Genomic DNA, 27,104 nt, shown 5'->3' with positions numbered 1-27,104 from the left:
AATGCGTGGGAAGAAGGGCACAGAATATAGATGTTGCTCCCTTAAAATTCATTACAGAATAACAATATCTATGTTCTTTTGAAAGTACTACTTCAAAGTTGTCTCTTTGAGGTACTACTGAAAAAAAACTTTCCCAGGATAGTTTCAGGCACCTTTATTTGCAGTGTAGCTCATTTCATTTAAGATGGCTGTGTTTCTGAGTATAGCTTTTTGTCTATCAAGGTTCGAAGGGTTTGTGAATTTAAGTAGCTGTTTAGACTTTAGTCTATTCTGATTACTGTGCTACAGTAGAGTTGTTATATCTTGGCTCTGAGGACCCAAAGGAAAAAAAGATGCAGCAGGTAAATAATCAGTTCTGTGTAAATCCACCAGAAGCGTTGCTTCTACCTATTTTCAGAAGACCCAAGTTGTTAAAGAACTAGAAGTAGAAAGAAGACTGGTTTTCTTCCTATTCTGTATTGTTCGGTGCTGTCTGATTTCCTTCCTCCCTGCTCTATTTTTGAGGCTTTTGTGTGTGTCTGGTCATACTGAAAACAAAACAAAACCTTGATTATGTATACTTTTTGCACTGACTTTTTAAAGTTATCCGTGTATTTGATCTGGCAGATGCTAACAGTGCATGACCAGCACTTTTTGAAACCATGGAGGAAAAAATGCCTTTAACTTTCTCCAACTAATATTATGCCTTGTGCTGAAAAACAGCCGTGTATAGGTAACTTACCCCCCACTCCACTCCCCGCCACCCCTGTGATGAGCCTGTAAATAGTTACATCTTATAAAAATTCTTTGGCACAAGGTCTTGTTGGCCAAGTGACTTAGACTTGAGTTTTAGCAGGAGGTAGTAGAGACTTGTCATCTCAGTTCTGTTTTAGGGTATCTCCCAAAATGGATGAGATGGGGACAGCTTCCCCCCCCCCTCCCCCCCCAACCTCACTCTTAACTCATAACTTTTGCTAAACAAGAAAATATTGGTCTTTTCAAACAAGTCCAGTATATGCCTGCTTTCTATAATTCTTCTATATAACACTTTCTATAATTCTTCTCTCTAGACTAAACACCTATAATGATAAAGGCTTCAACTGGAAAAAGTATTTCCTTTGAAATAATTTCAGTTTCTGCTGAAAACTCGTGTGACATTTTGACTTAGTATCAAAGGTCCTAAGGGATTTCACTGCTGGAAAAGAAGCAAATCAGGTTTGGGATCTTGGGGGTGTGGGGAGAGGAATAATTATGTTGGGGTTTTGAGTCATTCACAGTAAACTTGCTTCGTTATCTCTATGCAAGGTAGATTGAGCTTTCTAGATTAAGCCTTCCCGTCCTCAGCTTGTCAGCTTGTTTGACATCAAAAATTTATTTTAGGAGTAGCTTTTACTAAGCTATGGAAATACAGCGTTATGTTTACTTAAAACCAAGTGATAAGTTTTAATAATATGACTTGTTGATAAAGGGAAGCCTTCAGAGAATCTGTCTTGCAGGTTACTCAAATTCTGTAATGGTGTAATTTTTCCTAATAAAGAAAATGCTGAAAAGTCAATGTTATTACATTAAAAAGATTAAAATTCCAATGGAAGTGTCACTAAAATTATTGAAGTCTCATAATGTTGATTGTGTATGAATAATGAGCATTTCCCAGGAAATTACAAGCAAGAAAACCATTTGTTATATTGGCTTAAAAGAAATTTACCTGGGATCTTGCAAAGTGTATTTTAGCAGTAGCACGGGAAGCCATTTTGCTCCTAAGTATTTTCTGTGGAGATGCTTGGATAGTGAGTACCTAATTTTGGATTAATGTGATAACTGTCTATTGCCAAATACATCTTAAAAACTTTTAATAGATTTATCTTCATATGTTGTTCCTAATATGAAGTAATATCATACTTCACCTTTTGGAGGGCTGAATGAGTGACCTACTTGACAACAGCCTTGTTAGCTCCTTAAACAAGTATTGAGGTTTGTAATTCAGCACAACACTGGTGTTATCTGCTCGGCATTTTCCTGTCTTTCGCTTGTCTTTACAAACAAAATGAGTGTGAATTCTCAAGTTCGATGAGTCATCGCTTCCTGGTGCCAGCATTGTCTCTCTTCCTCCTTCCCCCTTCATAGATTATTTCCTGTGGTTAGCCCCTGAGTACATAATTCCCGCTGGCTAAGCATGATGGAGGGAGCATGACACGATGGACTAATGTGCTTTACAGTCACAAGATTTCCAACCTGCCCTATCCAAATGTGTATATACACAAGATCATACATAAATCAGTTTTAGTAACATGCAGTTGGTTATCATCACTAGCTGATACCTCTCACAGCTACCATGGTGTTCTGCAGCAAATCTGCTTCCACAAAAGTCCCCTTTGACCAGGAGGGGGGTGTGCAGTCACGTCGTGCTTAGCTCCTTGGCTGTCGAGTGGAGTTTTGGCTTATTTCTACTTCAGAACAGTATGGTAAGGTTATATATCTGACAGCTCTCTGGTAGGATGTGAATGATTTCTGTTAAGTATGATGGCTATTGCACATAAATGTGCTGTGTATTAGATACCAGCGTAAGTAAGGGTTGAGTCAACACGTTAGCTGTATTGATGTGCAGTGCTTTCTGCCATCCTGAGCCTCTGCCAGGTTTTTCACTAATGCTTTACTCTTGGCTGTTGCTCAACTTCTGGCAACTTCTCTTTCTCCTGCTACTTAATTATTTCAGATCTAAAAGGTATTTTATTTGTATTTGAGAGTAATATTCAGATTTTGTATGTCAAATTTTGGATATCAAGAGAGTCACAAAAGCTTCGTGACACTCCTTGGAATGCTTGTTCTTCTGCCGTCTCCACTTTTCTATATCCCTGTTAATTGACATAAAGATTTAAAGATTCTCTGAAATTGCATGTAGTCCAGTAGCTGGATTAATAGTCTGCAAAATTAATCAATTGGCCAGATCAATTGTTGGTTGCGTTAATATGGATATTTGAATTTTAATTATTATCACCTTGTCTTTGCCTTCTCTGGTTTCTATTTGGTACTTTGGCATCCTTAGTGAAAACAAGGATCCTTTTGTGTAGGAAACCTTCACAGCTTTCCTTGTTGGTGATGTTTGCAGCTAATCAAGAATTACTTTTTCTGTCAGTGTGTCTCCTGTAATACTGAGACTCCCTGGCAAGCAAGTGTGTAAGTATAACTGCATTCTGTTCAGTGTCACTACATCACACCAAACCATGACTATGTTTGGAAGTAGGAACCTCCAAACTTTTCACTGTTGCCGATCAAACATTTACCAATTCCCAAGCTGTTGCTTTTAAAAGCTCTTTGGAATTAAATTTTGTATAACCGATGTCAAAACTCTAAAACAATAATCATAAACTGTGATAGCTGCTTGAGTTTCTTGAATGTTGTTGTGCCAGTGAACCTGGAAGTGTGTTGTGTATTGCTGATTATTTTCCTGCCTGTTGTTGGGCATGTTACTTTCGCATTCTCCATTCTCCAGTGCTAGGAAGAAAACTCTTGTGTTTAATCTCTTTTAAAATATGATTTTAGTATGGTTTTCTAAAAGGGCATGTCCTCTTACTGCAAAACCTCTAGTACTTTTGGGGGTTATTTAACAGTGAAAAATAAGAAGTCTTTAGACTTCTATCTTACCTTCTGTTAGAAAAATTTCCTGTTCACCTACTGCTTTGGCATCAGACTTTCATGACCATGGACAGGGACCATGAGTCACCTTGGGCCAGCCCAGCCGCCCCTCGCTGAGTGCAGCGGGCCCAGGCACGCTGTGTCAGGGGGCACTTCTGCGTTTCTTGGCCATGTCGATATGGACCATAAATATTCCTGTAGCTGCAGTAGTAATGTGGTCATCCTCTCCAAGAGGATCCCTGAATATAGTTCTGGGTGATCATTCATCTGATTCCAAGACCTCCGTGGGCTGTTTCTTTCAGTGTTAGACCACCCTTAACAACAACTACCATCATGAAAAAATGATGGAATACACTGTTTTTCTGTAGTGCAGGTAATATTCTGCTTTGTTAGGCGTATGCTCTGTTTTGCGTTGTTTTTGCAGTAGTTTGATATCTTGCAGGGTTTACGCTATTTTGGTGGGAGAGTTTGTCCTCACTTTCATGTGGTGCATGGAACTGGTCTGTCCAGGGTGTAGTGAAGACAACCTTTTCTGTGAGAAACCAGACAGTACTTTGCTTAATCTCTTGGATGGGTACTTCCAATACCTTAAAAAATGTTCATGGATTTCTTAAAGTACAGCACGTGAAAAATAATCATAATGTTGAAATACATGAAATCACATAGGTAAGAGTGATGACACTGCCAAGTAAATCTGTTTGTTTGCTCTCCCTCTGAAAAACTGGGCTGTACCAGATGTTAACTAGGTATAATGTGGCCTTAAAAAAGGATTAAGGAGGGGATAAGTGTTGATGGTTTACTGCTGGTTTTTACATAACATCTCTTCAGTGCTGTACCATACCTTCTGCGAAGGCTATTGTTACTGCAGAGACTACGGTCACCACTGACAATGTTCAGGAGCAATGTTTAAAGCAAACAAACCCCAGAACCTTTCTGTGCTAGAGGTCTGGCCAGCACGCTGTCCTGTCTGACGGTGTGTGGTACTAGATGAATGGAGAAGAGCTCTACAGCATGTGTGTGTAGGATAATCCTCCTCCCATGTGCCTTTCCAGGTTTTACCAGTCCAGAGATGTCCTGCATCAGATTTTTTTTTCTACCTACTATTGAACCTCTCTCTCATGCATTTATCATCATTCTTTCCCCTCATCCGTGCATTTGGCTTCCACTAATGGCTTATCCTTAAATCAGTTGGGGTTAGGGAGGAAGCATCCTAAATTTTCACTTACTGAAATCAGATTGTTTCCTATCTCTTGAACTGAAGGCATAAAGAAGTCTTTCTTCGTATCTGAAAATCACTTAGGATTTTGTGAGCATCACTTATCTGCCAGCAGCAGTTCTGTGACTGATTTAGCTGTGCCTGGAAGAGGAGAGGAACAGCTCTGCCTGTGACTGGAGAGCACCCAAGTCAAAGCTTCACTTGGGCTGCGGGGAGGGAGGTCTTCACCAGCAAGTGCGACTTGAGACTGCTGCCTCCCAAGTGGCATTGAGCGACAGCGATGGGAAGCGAGGCAGAGCTGCTATGGGAAGCTGCGGAGCAGTGTCGTAGTGTGCTCGCTGACTGAAAGCGCCCGAGAGAAGGCTTAGCACAGAACAGCTGTGGCAGACGGGTTTTGGCACAAGAAGCGTAGGCAGGAGAGCAAGTGACACAGATGAGACATCTTGATGGGTTTTGGGGGGGTAGCCAGGGTTAAGTGCAGTAGGTTTCTTTAGTGTTACTCAGAAGCTTACAGAAAATGTGTTGTTTCAGATGTTGAAACAAACTTCATTTTTCACCTCCCTATATGAAAATAAGGGAATTAATTCAAGTGGTATGGAATTGTATTGGGTTTGTGTGGCAAGGTTTTGGTAGCGGGGGGGGCTACAGGGGTGGCTTCTGTGAGAAGGTGCTGGAAGCTTCCCCTGTGTCTGATAGAGCCAATGCCAGCCGGCTCCAAGACGAACCCGCTACTGGCCAAGGACGAGCCCATCAGTGGTGGTGGTAGCACCTCTGGGATAACAGATTTAAGAATGGGGGGGGGGGGGAGGTGAGGGGAACAAACCCTGTGCAATTGCAGCAGGAGAGAGGAGTGGGAATATGTGAGAGGACCAACCCTGCAGACACCAAGGTCAGTGAAGAAGGAGAGGGAGGAGGTGCTCCAGGCACTGGAGCAAAGCTTCCCCCGCAGCCCGTGGTGAAGCCCATGGTGAGGCAGGCTGTCCCCCTGCAGCCCATGGAGGTCCACAGTGGAGCAGAGATCCACCTGCAGCCCTGGAGGATCCCACACCAGAGCAGGTGGATGCCCAAAGGAGGCTGTGACCTTGTGGGAAGCTTGTGCTGGAGCAGGCTCCTGGCAGGACCTGTGGACCAGTGGAGAGAGGAGCCCGGGCTGGAGCAGGTTTGCTGGCAGGACTTGTGACCCCGCGGGGGACCCACGCTGGAGCAGTCTGTTCCTGAAGGACTGCGCCCCGTGGAAGGGACCCACGCTGGAGCAGCTCGTGAAAAACTGCAGCCCGTGGGAAGGACTCAGGCTGGAGAAGTTTGCTCTCTACAACTACCTGAAAGGAGGCTGTAGCGAGGTGGGGGTCGGTCTCTTCTCCCTAGTAACAAGTGATAGGACAAGAGGAAATGGCCTCAAGCTGCGCCAGGGCAAGTTTAGGTTAGATATTAGGAAAAACTTCTTCACCGAAAGGGCAGTCAGGCACTGGCACAGGCTGCCCAGGGAAGTGGTGGAGTCCCCATCCCTGGAGGTATTTAAAAGCCGGGTAGACATGGTGCTTGAGGACATGGTTTAGTGGTGGACTTGGCAGTGCTAGGTTAACGGTTGGACTCGATGATCTTAAGGGTCTTTTCCAACCTTAACAATTCTATGATTCTACTGTCTGCCATGGGAGGGACCCCAGGCTGGAGCAGGGGAGGAGTGTGAGGAGTCCTTCCCTGAGGAGGAAGGAGCGGCAGAGACAAGGTGCGATCAACTGACCGCAACCCCCATTCCCCGTCCCCCTGCACTGCTCAGGGGGAGGAGGTAGAGAAATGGGGAGCGAAGTTGATCCTGGGAAGAAGGGAGGGGTGGGGGGAAGGTGTTTTAAGATTTAGGTTTATTTCTCATTACCCTACTCTGATTTTGATTGGTAACAAACTAAATTAATTTCCCCAAGTGGAGTCTGTTTTGCCCACGACGGTAATTGGCGACTGATCTCTCCCTGTCCTTATCTCGACCCACGAGCCTTTTGTTGTATTTTCTCTCCCCTGTCCAGCTGAGGAGGGGGAGTGAGAGAGCGGCTTTGGTGGGCACCTGGCGTCCAGCCAGGGTCAATCCACCACAGGAATACCTTTGTTATATTAGGACCTTGTAGAATAAAGTGTGGCCCTAATTGTCTCTTGGTAACACTGTTTTTTTTGTTGTTGTTTTTTGTTTTTTTTCCTAGTCTATATCTTTCCTAATGCGCATGAGAAAATCAGTGCAGTATTTTCTAGTTGTTTTCCCCCAGGAGGAATTTGATTAAATCCTGCATTTTTTTTTTTTTTTTGAGCATCACATTTCTGTTGAACTCTTTAGGGTTCAGTGACAATAAGTCAAATCTAAATTTTCTTCCTGTGCTTTTCTTTTCCTGAGCTCTCCTGAGACGTTGCATCACTCTCACTTTCATGATGTTTGTGTGACTTCACCAGGCTTCAACTGCGAGAAAGATGGGGGTGTGTTGTCTAGTAATATGTCATTCAGCCACTGAAGGTCTGATTTTGATTGTGACAGGCTATTAGAGCAAATTATGGCAGTCTTTGAGTGCTTGCGTTCGAACTGCTCAACTGGTTCTTCAGGGTCATTCAGGTGAAATCAAGGAGTATTGTTTAAGCTGTGGTTCTCACTCTCTTCATACTTTCTGGTATGAATTACACTGTGCCAAGATGGTGTATGCCGTATTCTCGAGAAAATTAACGTTTTAGAGTGTATTAATGTGACAGCAGCTTGCAAGAAAAACAGTAACTTCTTTTCCATTGTAACTAACATTTATGGAAAGAACAGGAAGATTCTGCCTTCCCCCCCCCTTTCCATTATGGTGACGAGTGCATGCACAGATTCCCATGTTCCTGATCCATGCCAGCTTTCCTTCTGGCACTTACCTTCACAAAATAGGTTTTTAAAATACAAAACTTTAAAGTCATTTAAAAGGATACTCAGGACTGTAAAAATAAGTTTTCTTTAATTAAAAAAACCCCAACAGTTAGGGTTGTCCAGAAGAGACAGCTGTCTAGCTTGTCACTTCTACTTTAAATCTCTGCACAGAGAATTATATCTGTCAACATATGGCCCAGTAACTGGATCTTGTAAGGTCCTTCTGCCATTCTCCAGTCTCTTTAGTAACATGAAGAATTTAGTGCTATTAGTTAACGTTGTCATCTTGGGCCCTTTGTTGCTACAGACTTTGGATAACAGCAGTTTCCTAGATCTGCTTTGAAAGCTTAATAAATAAATAATTTTTAAAAATAATTTTCTGCTCCTCTAGTGCTGGTGAAGTATACTTCAAGAAAGGATTAACATACTGAAATTATTAGTGCAACTGTAACATCCTTGAGCTTCTTTAGGACTCTTGGCTGAATGTCATCCACTCTTGGTGGTTTGCTAATTTTTGAGTTATCCAGTTGCTCCATACTACTTTTTTCTAGCAGTGCTTTGCTTTCAAACAGATCCTCTAATGCATCTTCCATAAAGAAGCCTTTCACCGGGAGAGTATCTTTTAAACAACTCCTCCATAGTGAACATGAAGATGCGAAAATTAAATCTGGTGTTTCTGCCATGACCTTAGCTTGTTTGAGCATTTTTTAATGCGTCTATTTGTTTACTTTAGCCTTACAGATCCTGACAGGCTACTTACTCCTTCTTGCTCCTCGTGTGACTTGAAAAAGGATTTAGTTGTAGTTTTTATACTTTTTCTTCACTTCCTTAAATTATTTGTGAGACTGTCTCATATTTTTTTCCTCTCTGTCTGTTTTTAGCTTGCTATTGTTTGAGCCCCATTTGAACAATTTCTGCAAGATTCCTCTAATGTTTTCTCTAATATGCTATTTAGCCATCTCCTTTCCTTGCTTGTCATGTTGTTATTCGCCCCTCTTAAGTCCTTTTTGTGATTTTTAATTTGCTCTAAACCTCACATACATCTTAAATCTCACTATCTACAGACATTTAATTTTTGATGATTCTCTTTAAGGTTCCTCCTATTTGTCTAATTCCTTTCTTTAAATTCCTAGGTGTTTGTTCCTCCTGCAGATATTTAGGTCACTTCTAAATTCTGCACTAATATTTTGAACGAAATTCTGCACAGTGCTTATGATCAAGAGATCCCTTTTCTTTTGTTAGTAGCATGACAACTAGGTCCGTGAAGGACTCATTCCTGATGTTCAGTATTTTGTCTTGGCATCCTGTGACATTTAGTGCATGACAAAAGCCTCCCACTGTTTTTGTCTTTGCTTTTGTAACATTTCTGACTGCCTTCAGCTTGGTCACTCAACATCTTCATGTTTAAATGTGACAGCTCATGCATTTCTTGTTATCACTGTCTTGAATGTAAAGGAGGTAAATGTACTCCCTTAATGAATAGGTAATGGTTTTGGATAAATTTGTGTTCTTTGAATTTTCTCCAATAATTTTTTTTTTCTTTTTTGAGCTGCAGGTACCAATTTCATTCTAAAATTTCTTATTGGTTTCTTTGTTCTTGAATGCATAGAACCAGTGGACCTCCAATACTGGAGGATTTCTTTTCTTGGTGAAGACTACTTTCTTTAATTCAAAAGACCTTTTGTTTTTTCCACTTTTTGGAAAGTGGCTGAATAAAAATAGAGAACTTGTTCTACATCAGCATTTTTGCTCCCATGGTTTTCAGTCTGAGATGCTTGACTTGCTTATGAGGGTTTTTTCTTAAATACATACTCTTGAAAGTTAGCATAGGGTATGTAAGTGAAATTGTGTGGTTTCTTATTTGTATCTTCTCTAGCGATGATTTGAAGATTGTGATTTATCCTCTACTTTGCCTTTGAAAAATCCGGCTGAAGACAATGGCTTTGCAGTAATCGTGCTGGCTCTATAAACCAAGCAGTCTGTAATCCTGTGGATGTATAAAGCTGAAGGACGCTCCTTTGTACTGGAGGAGGCTCTAGTTTGAGTTCCTGGTTTGGTAGCAGGGTAAAAATATTTTCTGAGCTCTGTAAATCCAACACACAAGATGTGGCGGTTCCTACGTTAAACAGGCGGGGTTTTATTGTGGTCTTTAGAGCAGTCTTAGAAATATTAGTATCAGGCAATAATAGCAGGTGCAAAACTGGAGAGCAAGAAGAGGTTAGCAAGAGCATGTGAAAGGTGGCATGAGGTAAATTATATCTGAAGTTCAAGAGATAAACCAGTGCTCAAGAAGAGGGAAAATAAAGACTAAAAAAATTGGCTTACTTTATTTCCCCTTTCCCATTTTTTTTAAAAATCAAATGCCTTTTCTTCAAGTCATTATGATCTAGGGTTCTTCATTGTCGCTGACTTGAATTTGTATGCTGTCTTAGCTTTACTCTTGTTTTAGTGTCCTCAAATAATGCTGTATGAAAACACTTGGGGCTTGTGAAAGGCACTTCTTTGATATCTAGTGTAGTAGTCTCTGTAACACTTGTGGAGAAACCAAGGTACAGAAACCTCTCGGAGATCTCTTCTATATGAATTATAACCTGGGGCAGGAGGAAGGCTTCTGCAGCAGAATAGTTGAATGCCAGTTGGAGGCTTGTTGTGGAAGAGTCTTCCTGGTTAACACTGCATATTTTTCTGAGCAGCATTGTATTCAACTTTCAAAAGGCAAGAATCTTTGGTAATTGTCTCAATTCACAATAGAAGTTTAAAAGCTAAGTGCAAACAATCAAATACAGAAGGAAAAATGTCATTTTGCTTATGACTTTTCTTTTTTTCCTGTATCAATTCTTCCATCTCAGAGTTGCATTGCTAATAGAACAGCTATAGTGCAGAAGTTTAAATACATAAATTGTAAACTTTTGCATCTGTAGAACTATTTTTACAAAAGAAAAGGGATTTTCCATCTCTGCAGTCAAACAATCATTTAGGTTTCAAAAGCTGTTTTATCAGCCCTCAGATGCAGAGGAAGGGTTTGTTGTTTAATTTTTTTAATGCTCTTTTCAGCATTAAACTCAACTATTGTAACCAATGTACTATTAATTTTTTCCAGGTTTCGCTAAATGGTACACAGTTTACAGACAGTTCTGTTGGATCAGAATTCACAGGTGTTTCTCAGGTACGTGCAGCCAAATTTTGTGGGTGCATATGATAGCAGAATTATTTATTAAACAGAATTAAATGTGCTAGAGAAAACTCTTCAGAAGGACCTACATCTCTGAGATTGGGACTTGGCTAATGGGGTCAGTTTCTGATGACTTCGCTGTTCAAGCTTGAAAAAGAAGGGAAAGCTACTATTTCTAAAGTAAAATTTTATTATAATAATAAGCTTGAAATTGAACATAGATGTAAAAAAAAAAATCTACGCAGTTTTTATGGTAATAAAGTTATTCTTGGAAATAAATCTAAATACATAGCAGAAGTGCAGTTATTTCTGTTCCAGCTTGTCCTACTTCCAGCTTTCATTTATGAATGTTATATCTGAACATGTTTCTGAGAGAAAGTGAGACTGGGTATTTTCTTACAGAGATGCATCACACTTTTTTTTTTTTTTTGGAAGCTTGACTAGTGGAAAAATATCTTGCTTTCCTCAAAATGTACACTTTGCTCTGATTACTCTGAAGAAGACACACACACACACAAATGTATACGTGACCTAATTGCAAGCTCATCTAACCCAGGAAGAATTTACTGCTGTTGTTGAAATGGTCACATGAACAGTTACTGCATCATCTTTAAAATAAATAAGAAACTGAAATTCATAGCTTCATTTTGGTATGACAGAGCCATAACAGGAAACTGAGATGCTTATGGTCTAGATTTTGTCAAGGTTCTAACTGTCAAATTTCTAAGCCGTTTATTTCTAACCAAATTTCATTCTTAACAATTGATTTGCATTGTGCTCTAGGAACCAAGTGCTTTCATTTGAACTTCATATCTGTCATAAATACAGGCCCAGTTGGGAGATTGTTATAGTTTTACTGAGTCTGTGAAGTGGCCAGAATTAAGATTATTGTTCCTGCTGTATTTGCCATTGCTTTTTTAATGATCATGTTGCAACTTTAAGCAAATTACACACACAAGTGTTAACTTTTAGAAGTCCTTGCAGCATGGCTGGGATATGTTTGCCACGACCCTTACCTTTGGAAAAGAGTAAGTGTCAGGTTGTCTTAACTTCTGGAGTTTTACATTTTTGTCCTCTGGTTCTTATGCTTGTTAGAAGATGTCCTGCAGATGATGTTCATAATGATTTGCCTGCAGTAGTTATAAAGATGTCATTGTCATTCCAACAGAGACTTAATCTGGCGTAAAAAAGAGATTATTTTAACAAAGAAACTTTTGGGGCTAAGAGGATGAGCAGCCATGGCCTCCTGCATGCAGGGTTTTTAGGCATTAGTAAGATCTGCAGTTGAGCGCAGGTCAGCCAAGAGCAATGCCTAACCTGAGAAATCTGTTTGTGCTTGTAGAGCCAGTTAGGGGATGGTTCCAGACTTTCAGAGGGTAGAGCGAGTCTTCCCTCCTGAGAATGTTTTCTGAAAACCTACAGTAGACACCTGGAGAAATTGTGTTCTTTTTCTTGCCTTAGTGCTTAGGTGTGAATTCTTGAAGTGGCTTCAGTGAGTAAAGAGATTAGCTGTTCTTGCTAAATCCATTAACTTAAATTTCTTGTGAACTTCTGAAAGATAAGAAGATACTTGTGGTGATGAATTCAGTGTCTGTTTTTGGATGTCTAGAATTCTCAGTTTTTCTTTCCATATTGCTGCGTCTGTCAGTTTTATAAATGCAAAGAACACAAAAATCAGAGCTTGTAATGCTGTGCTGTTTTTCTTCAGATGTCTGCAATAGGGAATGGATTTGTTGTTGCTATGAAGACAAGAAGAGAGTTAGTGAATTGTGTTACAGCTTCAACTAGTCCTTTGCCCTGAAGAACTTTTCACCTGTGCTAGTGCGGTTCAGCCCTACAGGATCTTTAAAACAGTATTTTTGTTAGTATTGAGGTTGGAGCAGTATCTAGAGGAATGCTTTGCTTGAATGACTTATTTAAATTTTGCCTTTCCTTTGGGAAAGAATTTAACTGTTTTGAGGCTTATATAGAAGATCTTGCTAATTAAGGCAGAGCTAGTAGCTGTCATGTAATCAGACAAATCTGTGATTCTGCCTTTACAAGAGATTTTGTTCCATTCATTATAACTTCGCTTATGTCTTGTAAAGTTGGGTTCTGTTTGGCTTGTGCTGCTTGACATGTTTTTGAGTATCAGTCTTGGTGAATAGTCAGCATCTGATGTTTGAACCATAATTTCATGCACAGTAGCATCCTGGAAGAGAAAGTAAGTTTTGAACTGCCTCTGTCCTCCTAAGTTACCAAGTCTACTTTATTCAATAGCTGATAGTGGATTTTAAGACCCTACTGATTGGTTTTGTTAAACCGAAGTTAAGCTTTTATTTTGTAACAAGCTTAGCTGAAAGTGTCTTTGTTTCAGTTATTGTTGAAAAAGGAGGTGACGCAAAACTTCAAAGAGCAGTTATTTTCCTTTTTATCTCTAAGAATGACAACAGTAAAAGGAATTGTACTATCTCTTTCTTATCTTACTTACTAGATTATTGCATCTAGGCTGAATTATTTTAGAGAGGAAGGCTGTAGTCCATGCTCCCTGAAAACCTTACTTTTTAAATAGGAGTGTATTCATAATCAGAACTGTTTGTCACATGGATATTAACACTGCTGTGTTTGATCTTGGGACACTCCAAATATTCACCATTTAATGATGACTGTTAAAATATGCTTTGGTATGGTTTGGGTTTTTTGTTTGTTTTTGGTTTGTTTGTTTGTTTTTTTAATCTCAGAATAAGTTTTTCTGGAATGTATTCTGTGAATAACCAGTTATCTGTCAAAACATTTATTTCTAGACACCGTTTACCTTTGGCTTGGGCCAAAGGGCACCATATACAACTGGCGAGCATTGTCTTCTTTGTAGAAGTGAACGAAAAGATACTTCGCTTTCAGAGAGCGGAATAAAAAATTCTAGCAAAACAGCACTTTCCACATCTCCAAAAGCAAACAATATGCTGCATCTTCCACTGTGGGTGTGTCCAGACTGTCGACGAACAGTCGAAAAGGAGGAAAGGCATGCTACAATAGAGCAATCTCTTGTGGTAAGTTGAAGTACTTTAATTGAGTAGACTAAGAAGGTATGTTGTTATGGGCTGAAGGCTGCTTTGTGCTTTGGAACCACTTAAACTGTAAGTGCTTAAAAAGTATTTTAGGAGATTTTGAGTTGGTTTTCCTGTGAGCTAAACTGAACAGGCAAGTTGTTCCAAAAATGAGGAGTTCTGATTCTGAGTTTTAGATTTTTGAGTAGAGCAAGGCTTGGATTTGTTTCTTGCTGTTTTTTTGGCTTTTCAATTTATTGGTTCTCATGCTTTATCCTTTACTTAAATCCTGTTTCTTTTGCTCTTACCGATGTAATTTTAATCACGAAACCTTTTTTCTATTCCCTGTCTGCTCATGTGTACTTTCCCTCCTTTGTGAGGTAAACTACCTGAATTCTCCTTGTTCTTTCAGTAGTGTTCTTGAGTCACTGCACTTGCACTGCCACTTTCCTGCATGTGTCTGACTCTTGTTGTCTTTTCTTTCCTGTATTTTTTTAATAAAGAAGCACAACTTTGCATAGTATGCATGTAACATTTTCTTATTCTTTGTTGTAGCACTGCAAACACTGATTTAATACATGGTGCTAATATTTCAAGTTGTGATTATTTACTAAATGGAGTGTTAAAATATATGTACAAATGAGAATTCAACCTCACTTAAGAGCTGTGCTCAACGTAGCAGAAAGATAGCAGTAGTTCATTTATAGGTCCAGCAAAATGCCATTAGAAGTAAACTATGATGCTGTACTGCAGAACCAAATCTTCACAACTGATCTGGGAAGCCCCACACTTCCAGTAACTGGAATCACTATAGATTCCAGCTGACATCTCCCTGTAGAGAGCTAACAGACTGTGCACATGCCCATAGGCACATACAGATTTTTATTTTGGTAAATAAATCAGTGTGAAGAAAAATTGTCTTTGTATAGCATATGTTGTTAAGCTTATGTTAAAAGCACAGTTAACATAGTTTTTCTAAGGAAAATCTAAGAGTATGTCACTGGTATACAACTAATCTTTACTGATATTCTTGCTGTTAACAAGGGTTAGTAAAATTAATCAAAGGAGATTACATCTCAGGGAATTACACTGGTAGTCTGATGGTAAAAACATCCTAGAGAGTTCAAAGCATAGCAAGACTGAAGAACATTGTTCAGTTGAGTCAGAATTTTTGACATATTTAAGCTCTGTTTAATGAACTAGTAAAGAATAAGTGTCCTACAAGTGCAATGAAGGCAGTATTTGCTTCCTAAATGTTTTGCTAAGTTATAGATACTGCAGGTAAAATAAAAATTGACCATATTTTTTTAATTTGGCAACTGTTTTCTTATTTAAAGAGGAATTTTTAAAAGCAAACAGCAAAAGGATTTTACAAATTGGGAAGCTTGACTTAAAAAAGCAACTAAATTGATTAGGTGGCTAGTCAAATTAGAGAAACCAGCTAGGGAAGAAAACCAAAATGGGCTAAAGAAGAGTGACTGTTATCAGTCACTGCAAGCCAGAGTATAAGTGGTTTGCTGTAGATGCTCCTGTGTTCAGGCTGCTGTTGCTCTTGTTACCTAGCTTGGTTTGCCTCAGCACCATCCCCGGTAGCTGGTCTTGCTGTTGGCAGCAAATGCATGCAGGTTTGTTTTGAGCTGTGTCTGCATCCTGCTCCAGGATCTGGGGTGAAGCACAGAAAACCCCCTTCCATCGTGCTCCTGATGTGGGAGAGGTCTCTGCCCGGTGCCACAGAAAGCTGGTGGCAACCTGGGGAGGGTGCAGGAGGGAAGCATGGTATGTACTGAGGCTGGAGCTCAGAGAAGGGAGAGAAACAGGAGACCAAAATACCAGCAGCCTTGGGAGAGAGGTTTGTGTCATCTGCTAGTACTGAGCAGCACTGTACACAGGAGGCAGCATCCATTCCCAGTGACAGCAGCTTTCTAACATCCATTACTGTGAAGTAGTATGTCTGGGTGCTATAAACAAGGAGATTTTATGCTTTTTGCTAGAAGGGATTGTTGAACTACAAAAGTCAAACATACTGTCAAATAGAGACTGAAGAGATGTTACTAGATTATGATTCATCATGGATGATGCAAGCCTTCCTTTAGCTTAGTTCATTGTTTATGCTGGAGTACATAAAGGTGATAATTATAACCAACATACTTTGTTATTAGAAATGAAACTGTATTTATATCATTGGTTTTCTCAGTCCATATCTTGCATTTATTAGGCTTTTTGAAGGTAAATTCTTTGTGCCTGGTTGAGTGTCCTCCCAAAATACATTCAGCACTAAGAATTGCCACATTAATATTTGCCTACCTATTAACGTTTCAGTCTTCTGCCTTACAAACTGAAGGCTACCTGTGTTTTTTCTTTTCAGAGCCAAGATTTCCTTTTGCACATGCCTCTTGGAAACAGTGGATCACAGCAGGAATCTGTAGGAGGAGGAAGAATAACTGTTGGTGCGCAGACGGTGCCTGCTGCAGATCTTAGCAATTCCTCTCCTTCAGATATAGCATGCAACTGTGAGGCCTGTAATGAGCGCAGGTAAGAACTGAATTCAAACTCAGTAGCATGGTGCCCGTAGTCAGACTGTCGGCAGTGTGGCAGCTTATTTGTTGGTGTACGCTTAAACTGTTTAAACAGGCTATCTGACAATAACAGTAACTTATGGATGGCAGCTTTTATCCAATTTTATACTTTATTTTAGGCATGTACTTTATTTTAGGTGTTTTCAGATGTTTGTTGTTTTTCCCGAAGAGCATCTTCAGCATAGTAGGAATCAATACACCCATGCGATGCACAAATAGAGAGTAATCATTTTTGTCATTATTTGCAGAGAAAATTCAGCAGAGCCTGAACGTGAACCTCAGCAGCTTCAAAATTACTGGTCAGAAGTAAGATACATGGTTCGGTGTATATATCGCCAAGCTGGGACCCCTTTGGCAGATGACCAAGACCAATCTTTGGTACCAGATAAAGAAGGAATGAAAGAGCTGGTGGATAGGTATAGCACTTTGAAAAATACCTATTAATTGCTAAGAGGATTTTTTAAGTTCATTTTAAAGTAGTTTGGAATATTGCTTTTTAATAGAACGTTATTTACCATCTGCAAGTCTGGTTGCTTGGAATGATTACCTCTCCACTAGAATGAAAAGTCAGAACAGTCTATTCTATGCAGGATTTTTAAAAGCTAGATTGAATGCATGGGAAGCTATTAAATTTGTATGCTGTTTGCAATAAGAATATTATTGTATAATTATGGGGTCTTATTCTTCAAAAGACCTTGAGATTATTATTATTAATAAGACACTGTTTAGTTTGAATTGCCCCATGTGAAAAATCTTACCTTGGCGAACTAACCTGAGTTATAATAGTGCTTGCATCTTGCTGTAGTTGTAGAAGACACGTTTTTTTTAAAAAAAAAAAGTAATATTGGCCATTAATCACTAGATGAGGCAGATTCTGAGAACTTCTTTCTCACTTCAGAAGTCGAAATTATAACTTTTCTAGGTGTGAAGTTGAAGATGTACTTAATGAGATCCTCAGTTGTGGGCTTTTTCCTTTTGAGAATAGTGTGGCTGTCTTTAAAGAGCTCCAGGAGGTTCGTCTCAGTTTCTGTCTAACTGAATGTGTGCTCCAGGAATAGTTGCTCTCCTTGGTTCTGTACGTACTTAATATATGAAGGTCTGACTAGTCTGACAAACTGTAGTTCTTATGTGGAGTTTTTAATTGAAGCTAAAGAAGCTTTTGAAAGACTATAGGGCATTGCTCTTTATATGACTATACTCCTGAATCAGCCTTAATAGATAATTAAATAAGCTTATTGCACTTATGATATATAAAAACTGAGTGTTTGGTTTTGAACATGAGTTGTGTAAATGTAGAGTAATATAGCATGCCTCCCTATTAGTCACACTGTTTATTTAAGTGATCAAAACATGCAGCGTAGGTTTTGAAATCAAAGATGCTTAAGTATTGCATAGTGTGTAGGTAACTAAAACTGAATCGCAGCTAGAATGGTTGTTAATTTTTATGCAGTTTCTCTAATGGAAAAATTTTGGAAATTGGAACACATGCTGTGTACCGTTCTTATGTATGTAGGAGCTTTGATTTCTCTAGAACTGTTTTTCACTTTTGAGAGAGATTATTAAAATATAAACACAGAAACAGGATCTCAAAGAAGGAAACATTAAGTGTCAATATGAGTATTTTTCACTTATGGTCTCCAAAGTACGAAATAAAATTGGGATACTGTGTTTGAGCAGACACCAGTGTGTCCAGTCTGTGGTACTAATGTCATGCAAAATTTTTTAACAAAGCCAGTCAATGTAGGTATTGAAAGTGTAAAACCAAAGCAAATAAACAAAACCAACCAAACAAAACCAAAAACCCCCAAACAAACCATGTAGGTAGCATGCCAAAGATCATACGGCGGCCAAGTAAATCTGTGTTTAAAAGGCAGAAATTCCTAATTCCATGCTCAGCTCTGTTAGACACAGCTGGCAAGAAACAGACTGTCTGATCTTCTTACTTGAAAATAAGTTGCGGTGCCAAGTACTGTCCCTATTGTATGTTGGGAGCACTTCATGGCAATATGATAGTACTCTATTTTGTGAGTGATAAGGGAAGAGCAGGGACTAGATGGCAGCAGACTTTTATTCATCTGACTCTTAAGTACTTATCTAATCCCTTTCTTCTTCCCTACCTCCCTGTGCTGTAAAGAACCTGAGGCAAGTGCTTAAACTCCATGCACAGGACTTTTAAATAGTACGGTTTCACTCTAAAGTGCTTCAAAGCAGCCATCGTGTTCGCTTTTCTTCTGCGTGAGGTGGTTAAACCCATGTCTCACTAGCAGGAGAGTATCAGACCTAGCCTGCTGTATGCTGTCCTTAGCAGGAAGCCCTGACCCTCTTTGAAGCTGTGTCTTACAGGGACAAGTCTTGCAGGTATTGAGTAGCTGAATAGAGTGCATGGAGGGCGGTATGGTTCTGGAGCTTCAGTGTTAGTGTGCTTCCCTGGAATGAGTCCCAAAGTCTGGTCCCTATTCTGGATTTAAAAAAAACAAAAACAAAACAAAACAAAACAAAAAAACCAAACAAAAAAACAAACAAAAAAAAAAAAAACAAAAAAAAACCCAAAAAAACCCCAAAACAAACAAACAAACAAAAAAAACCCCCACCCCAATCATTTGTAATGATTGCAGCTTAGGCACTACTATAGTAGAGTGTCCGAAGTCATGTTCCTTGAAGGACATTCTTTGTGGCCCTGTGAATCCCACACCTCTGCTATGCAGTGGCACAGCTTTAATAAAAGGTGCAAAAAATGTTCTTGTACAGAAAATCTGCAACTTAGGGTAAGAAACTCTCAATGTTAAGGTGAGAAGGAGTTTCATGAATGAGTGTCTTAAAAGTTTGGTAGTTGTATGAAATGTCTTCTTTCAGTTCAGCTCAACAACAAAAGGGCCCCCCAGAGCAGTCACCGAGTCCCATCCGGTTAGTATCAATGGCTTGCAGTAAACGCCTGTCCTTTTACAAGGATGTTAATCAGACCTAGGTCTGGCCGTTCCAACTGGGACATTTGTTAGGGCTGTATATAAGAACATGGAGAAGTTGTAAGGAAGCTTCTCTGAAAAGTCTTAAGTGTCTGTAGGGTTGTATGCAAATTGAGTAAAGGTTTTTTTAGCTCACATATTAGTATGAGGTCCTAAATTAATTTGTTCCTCAGGTATGCAAGCATCCTAGTCCTAAAGCTACCCAGGAGCTCAGTTCCACAGTGTAAAAGTAGGGAACTGGACTGTGTTCTCCCAGATTTAAGGTAGTTCTGTAAACCCTAGCCATTGTTTCTTTTTGATGATGATGACGATGGTAACTGGTAAATATTTTTAGGAAAGTAGAAATTGTTGATTACATGCTTTTTTCTTTTTGGTCACAAATATTCTAAAAATACAGGCTTTGTGAAAGAGATCCATATCAGCTTTACCAACGGTTGGAACAGCAAGCTAGAGAATATGTGCTTGAAATGAAGGTTCGTCTGCTGAGACACTTGTCACTGGGATCTAAAGTTGCATCAACATTAGCAATACAAGGGCCACCACAGGCACATCAGTTCATCTCACTCCTACTTGAAGAATACAGTGCACTCTGTCAGGCAGCGTGTACAATCAGCGCCTTTCTAGTTACGCTGGTAAGAATGATAAAATGACCTATATGCTTCTGCTTGCTAGGGGTAATGCTAGCAGAGCTGTTCTGGGCTCTTTCGACTGTCTTCTGTGGTTTGTAAAATGTCAGGGGTTTTGTCTGTGCATGCTTGGAGACAGGGATATTCTGAACATGCAAATTCAATTCTTCAGAAATGTAGATTAGGCATCTCTTACAGTGAATTGATGAAATTACCTTTTGTTTGTAAAGAAAAAAGTGGAATGCTGTTTATGGCACTTACTCTGAAATGAATCTTTAAGCAGATCTACAAAATTTTAGGTAATGCCTTTGAAAATGTTTGAAAAACTTCTCTGTTAATCTTTAATGGTCTCTTGACAAACCATGTTTAAAGGACACAAACTTTTATGTTTAGCACTAACTTAGATTGCTTCTATGTTCAATTTCTCTTTTTCACTTATAAGCAAGAATGGCTACTTGAAAAGATGATCTCTTGCCTTTGAATTAATCTGCTATGTTATTTATTATTTCTAAAGTTCTAGTTCTTTCTTAAATGCTTTTTTTTGTCAACTAATTGTGTTGTTAGACTTGGGATTATATTGTCAGGTAGAAAATGAGCAATAGCCTTAGAAATCTCTTCTTGAGTAACTGTCCCTCATGAGTAATACAGTAAACAAATTCTGTAATTCTCTTTGTTTAAGGGCTGAGAAGGTTATTAATCCTGTTTTGTTAATAATTCTTTCCTATACATCCTTTGTTAATGTCCTTATCCTGTACATCCCTTTTCTTGTGTAAAGATTGCGCAAGCAAAAAAAGAAAGTGGATAAACTGGTAAATTTGGGTTTTATTGCCAATTAGCTGAAAGTGACAGTAGGTGTCTAATGAGAAGAAAAGAATAAGCAGTAACAAGACTACAATGGCCACAAGTGAGGAGGATATAAAATGGAGGGGAAGCAGAGTGTCATTACTGAGGTAGGGCTGTTAGTAAAATTGAATTGGCAAAGCAGGAAGATGTTTCTATTCAGAAACTTGAGCATACGTGATGTTTTTTTCTGTTGTCAATGTTCTGTATTTGCTGTTTGTCTGTATTGTTTTCCCCAGCTTTATCACTTAGATACAGATGTGAGGTCACTGTCATCTCCAGTTTATTGGCTGCTTTTAAATAGTCATCAAGTCTCTAACAAGGTGCTTGGGAGAAGATTGCTCTTCAGGTTGATTTGCATTGGAACTTTAGAAATTTGTTCAGCTGAAAAGCAGATGGATTACAGTACAAATGTTAGCTTTCTCAAAGTAGATATGCCAATAATGAACCCATTCGTGCCAGAATTACATAGCTGATCAGAAAATAATCTTTTAATATTTTTTTTTTCCCCTTGGTAATTATTGTGACCTAGTAATTATGAAAACTTAGCAGGTAGGAGAGATTGAGATGACCTGGGGGTGTTGGTTGACAGCTGCCTGAACATGAGCCAGCAGTGTGCCCAGGTGGCCAAGAAGGCCAATGGCATTCTGGCTTGTATCAGGAATAGTGTGGCCAGCAGGACCAGGGAGGTGAGAGTGCCCCTGTACTGGGCACTGGTGAGGCTGCACCTCGAGTGCTGTGTTCGGTTTTGGGCCCCTCACTACAAGAAGGACATCAAGGTGCTGGAGCGTGGCCAGAGAAGGGCAACGAAGGTGGTGAAGGGTCTGGAGCACAAGTCTCATGAGGAGCGGCTGAGGGAACTGGGGTTGTTTAGCCTGGAGAAGAGGAGGCTGAGGGGAGACCTTATTGCTCTCTACAGCTACCTGAAAGGAGGCTGTAGTGAGGTGGGGGTCGGTCTCTTCTCCCCAGTAACAAGCGATAGGATGAGAGGAAATGGCCTCAAGTTGCACCAGGGGAAGTTTAGGTTGGATATTAGGAGAAGTTTCTTCCCTGAAAGGGCAGTCAGGCATTGGGACAGGCTGCCCAGGGAAGTGGTTGAGTCCCCATCCCTGGAGGTATTTAAAAGCCGGGTAGGCGTGGTGTTTGAGGACATGGTTTAGTGGTGGACTTGGCAGTGCTGGGTTAACGGTTGGACTCAATGATCTTAGAGGTCTTTTCCAACCTTAATTCTATGATTCTATAGTGGCCATGAAGAGACAGAAGATGCTTGAACTCCCTAATCTACCCCTTTTCTGACAAAATTCAGAGTAAAATACAATTCCTATTCTCTTTTTAAAAAACAAAGCATAAGAAAACACAAAATACCCCAGAGTTTTCTTGTCCTTTTCCTTCTGCAGCGCAGTGAGTACCGAAAACTTTTTTACTAAGCTGCGACATTCAGAAACTGAAATGTGAGAATGTAGGATACTGTCTCTTGTTCTCAGATTTAATCTTCTCAGATTTATTAAATAACCTTTTCATTAAATGGAGTAGTATGTCACAGCTTTCACTATAGGTACTAGGGTCACTAGCGTTTTCAGTGTGCATGGTTGTTTTCTCTCAAGATACTGGTGCACTATGGAAGAAAGAATCTTTTCAGCTGAAATACATAAAAGGCAGTCAAGATCTCTAAACTTAGTGCAGCCTTCCTTTTAAAGGTAAAACCTTTGCATGTAGCATCCTGTACAGAGGCATATAATGTCTTGAAACCTCCACCTGTGAGGAACTAATTTCTCAATGAAATTAGGAACAGTTGTCCTTCCTTGCAGAGGAATCCAGCTAACTAGCGAAGCTCAAGAGCAGGGAATGACAGATTATACTGAGAGCAAGCTGGAAAGACTGTGGTCAGTACAAAAGAGTCCTCGAGTACACGGTATAGCAGACTAGAAGGGAAAACTTACCTGGTGTTTCTTTGTGAGAAATATCGTACACTGTGCAGTCTGATATACAAGATTTTGTAGATAAGTGTTGACTGTTTTGTTCACAGTGTAATGTGGAAATGGCTTAGGAAATCAACCTTTCTCAGTGACTCTTGAGAAATTATTAGCAATTTACAGACATTTTATATATTCTGAAGACATAATATTCCAAGTGAAAGGGTACATGTGTCTTGTTCAACTCAAAAAAACCCACCCACCCTTCTTAAATAATAATATAACTCCAAACCTGATTTTTTTTTTTTTAATGCTGATAGCCTTGTGTTTAGGTCTGATATAAATATGTATTTGGTTTTTTTTAACCCACTATGCTTAACAAAACTTTGAAATTCCAGAGTATTCTGGTATTTCTGGGTCCTCAAGGTTATAGTGCATAGGGCTCACTTGCTGATCTGATAACCAGAACGCTTGATTTAATTTTGCTGTGTGTGGGAGTCCTGGTATAGAAAACCTGTGTACTGCTGGCTATATGTGGGAAAACTTACTGACTTGGAAAAATATTACACCTATCTTTTCTTACGTTTTGATAATAATAGATTTCAGTTTTAGACCTTGAAAATTATATACAATTATGTGTTAAATAACCTCAAATAGAAAAACACTCTGCTTACTAGAGAAGTAAGCTGTTAGTCTCTTGTCTATTTAGAAAACTTCATTTTTGAAGCTGGACTTGGAGAGAACTGTTTACTTGATTTATGTCAGTTTTGAATAAAGATTATAGCTTGCCATCATATATGTCTGCTACTAGATAAGTTCAAAGAACTGAAAAATAATCAGAGATAGACAATTGTTTTACAAGAAAATCTGAGAATCACTGGTTCAGATCATAAAAGACATCTTTCAGTGCAGAAATGAATGGAAGCTTTCAACAACATAGTCTGGTTTTTTTTGTTTTTTTTGTGGTTTTTTTTTTTGTGTTTTTTTTTTTTTTTTCCTAATCCATGACAATTTAGAAAAACAAGGAATGAAGCTATGGTTATTTAAGTCATTAAAGAATTACTTAAATTCTGAGTTTCTGGGTATTAAAACTGGTTAAGATCTGAGCTGGATAATCCAGCCTGTAGGTTGGAAGATAGATAAAAAAAAAAATTCTTGCCTCGGACAGAAACTCCCCTCCCGCCCCCAACCCTGGCTTATTTCTGGTTGTTTTTTCATTATAGGAAAATGAACATTTGAAGAAATTTCAGGTGACATGGGAATTGCACAATAAGCATCTGTTTGAAAATCTGGTATTTTCTGAGCCACTCCTGCAGAATAGCTTGCCAACGTTGGTGTCACAGCTAAGGTAGAGTTTAACTTTTCTTTTGTAATTTAAAGGAGAAATCAAAACCCGTGTTTGCAGCCACAGCGTCTACAAAAGAAAATTCTCTGCTGCTTCTAGTTTAATAGGTAAAAATCCTTGTTGATCTGTCTTGAAAACAGCATTGTTGATTGAGCAGGTTGCTGTCATAACTTGCTTGTCAGAAGAATTACTACCCTAACGTGCTTACTTGTAGGTTACCTAGTAAAATGACAGCATCCTATGAAAATGCTGATGGTCTGACTGAATAGTACTGTTTTCACTTGTCATCAGGCATTGCTACTGTCTTTACAGCTCTACAAGCAAATTACAGTCTCAATGCCTTCATGCTTCCCACAGTGCACAACTAACTTAATTTGGAGTTTTAAGCAATCTTTTCATTGGAGAATGCAAAAGAAACAAAATCCTTTGCTATGTGCTTATAGGTCTGATGGCATATTGCATTTCCTATGCCTTTAGAATGTATATTTTGTTAGCAAGGTTGCTCTGCTTCTAGTTTGTGTACCTGCAAAGTGTTTGGGGTTTTTTGGGAAGAGGTAGTAATTCATAGAAAAATTATTCTTTATCCTAAGTCTGAACGTTTTTAAAGTACAGTCATGGATGGGTTGTGTTGACCTCAGTCTTGTTTCTGATGAAGAGACATTTATGCTCTGTATACATGTGTTTTAAAGGTATTGTCGTGGGTATTTTCCCATGCTACAAGAGCAGTTTGATTAAGTCTGTCACAAGATATGTTGCTCACAGTGAATAAAGAAATTTCTGATGAGTTCTCCTTTTGCTAGTAGATGCTAGAAAGGAAAGCAAGAAAAGGCAAGAAAGCTTAATTGTCACTGGGCTCAGCAAGAAGTCTAAGGTCCCTCAGAATAACTTGTCTAATTGGTTTACATGAAACTGGGTTGGTATTGAAAGCAGTTTTTTGTTTGTTTGTTTTTTTCCTCAAGGCAGGTAATTCTGTTGCGATGTTCAACAGTATGTTGTTCAATTGCATATTTTCCCAGTGATCTGCATTTGACTTCCCAGTATCACTGTCACTGACATTGTATCCCTCAGTCACCTCCATGCTTTCTGACAAGGCTTCTCTGCATCTCTTACCCCAGCAGTCCTGGCTGTATCAAGACTGTTTGTTGCCTTCATCTGCAGAGATGAGAATGGTCTTAGTGAAGCTTATAGTCATTTCTTGACAAAAGCATTGGATTGTTTTAATTTACCTGTTGTTCTCAAGTGCTACTGCAATTAAAGTCTGAGCAACAGAAGGTGTTTCTCTGCAGAACTTCACTGTAGTGACAGCTACCTTCAAGGCTTAAATATGATGAAGTCAGAATCTCTTCCTGCAGCAATTTCTTTTCCAGTACATCTGTGTTTGTTAGATAGCGTTAAGGGTGTTTCATATAAACTGTGGTTTGACCTAGATTGGTTCACATGAGCCTTTTGAAAGGAGAGGTTCAGCACAAGCTTCCTGTTCCATGGTTTCTAGTTTATATGGTGTATATCTTGGGTTTTTTTGGTAGACATAGATTGCTTCTGTTTTCATGGACTCCCAGGATTTTACTGCTGAGTTCTCTGGGTCTTGAAGTAAGAGAATTGGGTAGCCTTTCCTGAGAAATTTTTCTGGAGGATAATCTGCCTTCTATTGGGAATTGGTGGAGGAATGTTCCCTCAGAGAGGTCTCACATGGAGAAGCAGGGATCAGCCTCGTCCCCTGATCATTTGGTCAGTAGAGAATCATTTGCATGCAGTAGAGAAGGTGTTGCCAAAGCTGCTTTGCAAAAGAGCATTGGCCTCACTGTTTTCTCTTCCTGAAGAAATGTGAAATGGTGTTTGAGCATCTCGGCTTCACTTACGTTTTGGGTGCTCACCCTTTCTCTCATCCCTTATTTAAATCACTAAATCTTTTGTGTATCTCTGGCTTTTTCAAAATATATAGTTGGTGTGCTGTGATTAGTTCCAAGGATGCTTATCAGATGTCAGACTAGAAAAGATGTTCACTTAGGGAGGTCTAAACGTAGCAGTCTTGTGGGGATGGAGGCTACTGGCTCATATGAGATCAGCTGTGTCAGTATTTCACAGGACTGGTCATCAACTCAGGGTAAACTACCAGGGTCTTACTGTGTTGTATCTTGTTCTGCTACCTAGTCAACACCTCTGGTTTGTTTAGGGGGCACACTCAGGTGAACAATCTGCAGACCAGCTGTAAGAGCTGTCCATGTGCTTACCAAGAGGTAATTAATCGGCAGGGTTTCTAGATCAGACACAGCATTTCATAAGGCTGTATTTTCATAATCAGTATTTAAGGAAATCCGGTCCTTTCATAGGTGACTAGTGCTTCCTGACAAAGGTGTCTATATGAAAGGTTTCTTAAATATCTTTCTTGGGTTAAGATGCTTTTGATTACATGCAGCTAATGTCATGCTTCCTGCATTCAATGGACTGCTTTATTGGGGTTTGGTAATGAAGTAACTAACTGATACCTGGGACTTTTCTGTCCTGGGGCTTTTCTGTCCTCTTTGCTTTCCCTGTATGGGATGGGACAGTGTTCAGGGTATACGCGCAGCTTCAGTTAAATGCTGTTGGCCAAAACGTTCTGGGTTCCTGATCAAGATATGCAGGCATACAGGAGGATCTGTGTCAACAAGTATGCCTTGGAAGATTCAGTTACTGTAAAGTAAGCAATTCTTGTTAAGTTTTACGTATGTGTGATGCTTTTTATTATGTTTTTTTACTGCAGTCCAGGAATATATTCCACCTCTGTTTACAGGGCTGAAATATTACCTAGACTGTTGCTTTATACTTGTCTTGGGAGTGAAAGTGTATTTACTAGTAGCGTGCTATCCTTTACTCAAGAATCACAATAAAAATTGAAAGTGTAAATGCCATTGCATTGCTAATCTAAATTTTTAAAAATGAACTTCTTTTGCTTCTGAC

General features: G+C 39.4%; 1 protein-coding gene across 4 annotated transcripts in view; it reads left to right on the top strand.

The window, feature by feature from the left end:
- FAM193A (family with sequence similarity 193 member A) overlaps nt 1-27,104 on the top strand; it is an 85,451-nt gene that overhangs the window by 23,150 nt on the left and 35,197 nt on the right. For 3 of the 4 annotated variants that reach the window (XM_082314922.1, XM_082314921.1, XM_082314924.1), the window contains exons 2-7: nt 10,804-10,869; nt 13,659-13,904; nt 16,267-16,433; nt 16,726-16,893; nt 19,838-20,072; nt 24,043-24,167. In XM_082314922.1, the coding sequence (XP_082171048.1) occupies nt 10,804-10,869; nt 13,659-13,904; nt 16,267-16,433; nt 16,726-16,893; nt 19,838-20,072; nt 24,043-24,167 (1,007 nt within the window). The remainder of the gene's footprint in view (nt 1-10,803; nt 10,870-13,658; nt 13,905-16,266; nt 16,434-16,725; nt 16,894-19,837; nt 20,073-24,042; nt 24,168-27,104) is intronic. The other variant, XM_082314923.1, reaches the window with a different exon arrangement.

This window comes from Platalea leucorodia, assembly GCF_965183815.1.
Source record: "Platalea leucorodia genome assembly, chromosome: 6".
Lineage (NCBI taxonomy): Eukaryota > Metazoa > Chordata > Aves > Pelecaniformes > Threskiornithidae > Platalea > Platalea leucorodia.
The sequence above is the reverse complement of the archived record's forward strand: the minus strand, read 5'-3'. Positions and strand labels throughout refer to the sequence as shown.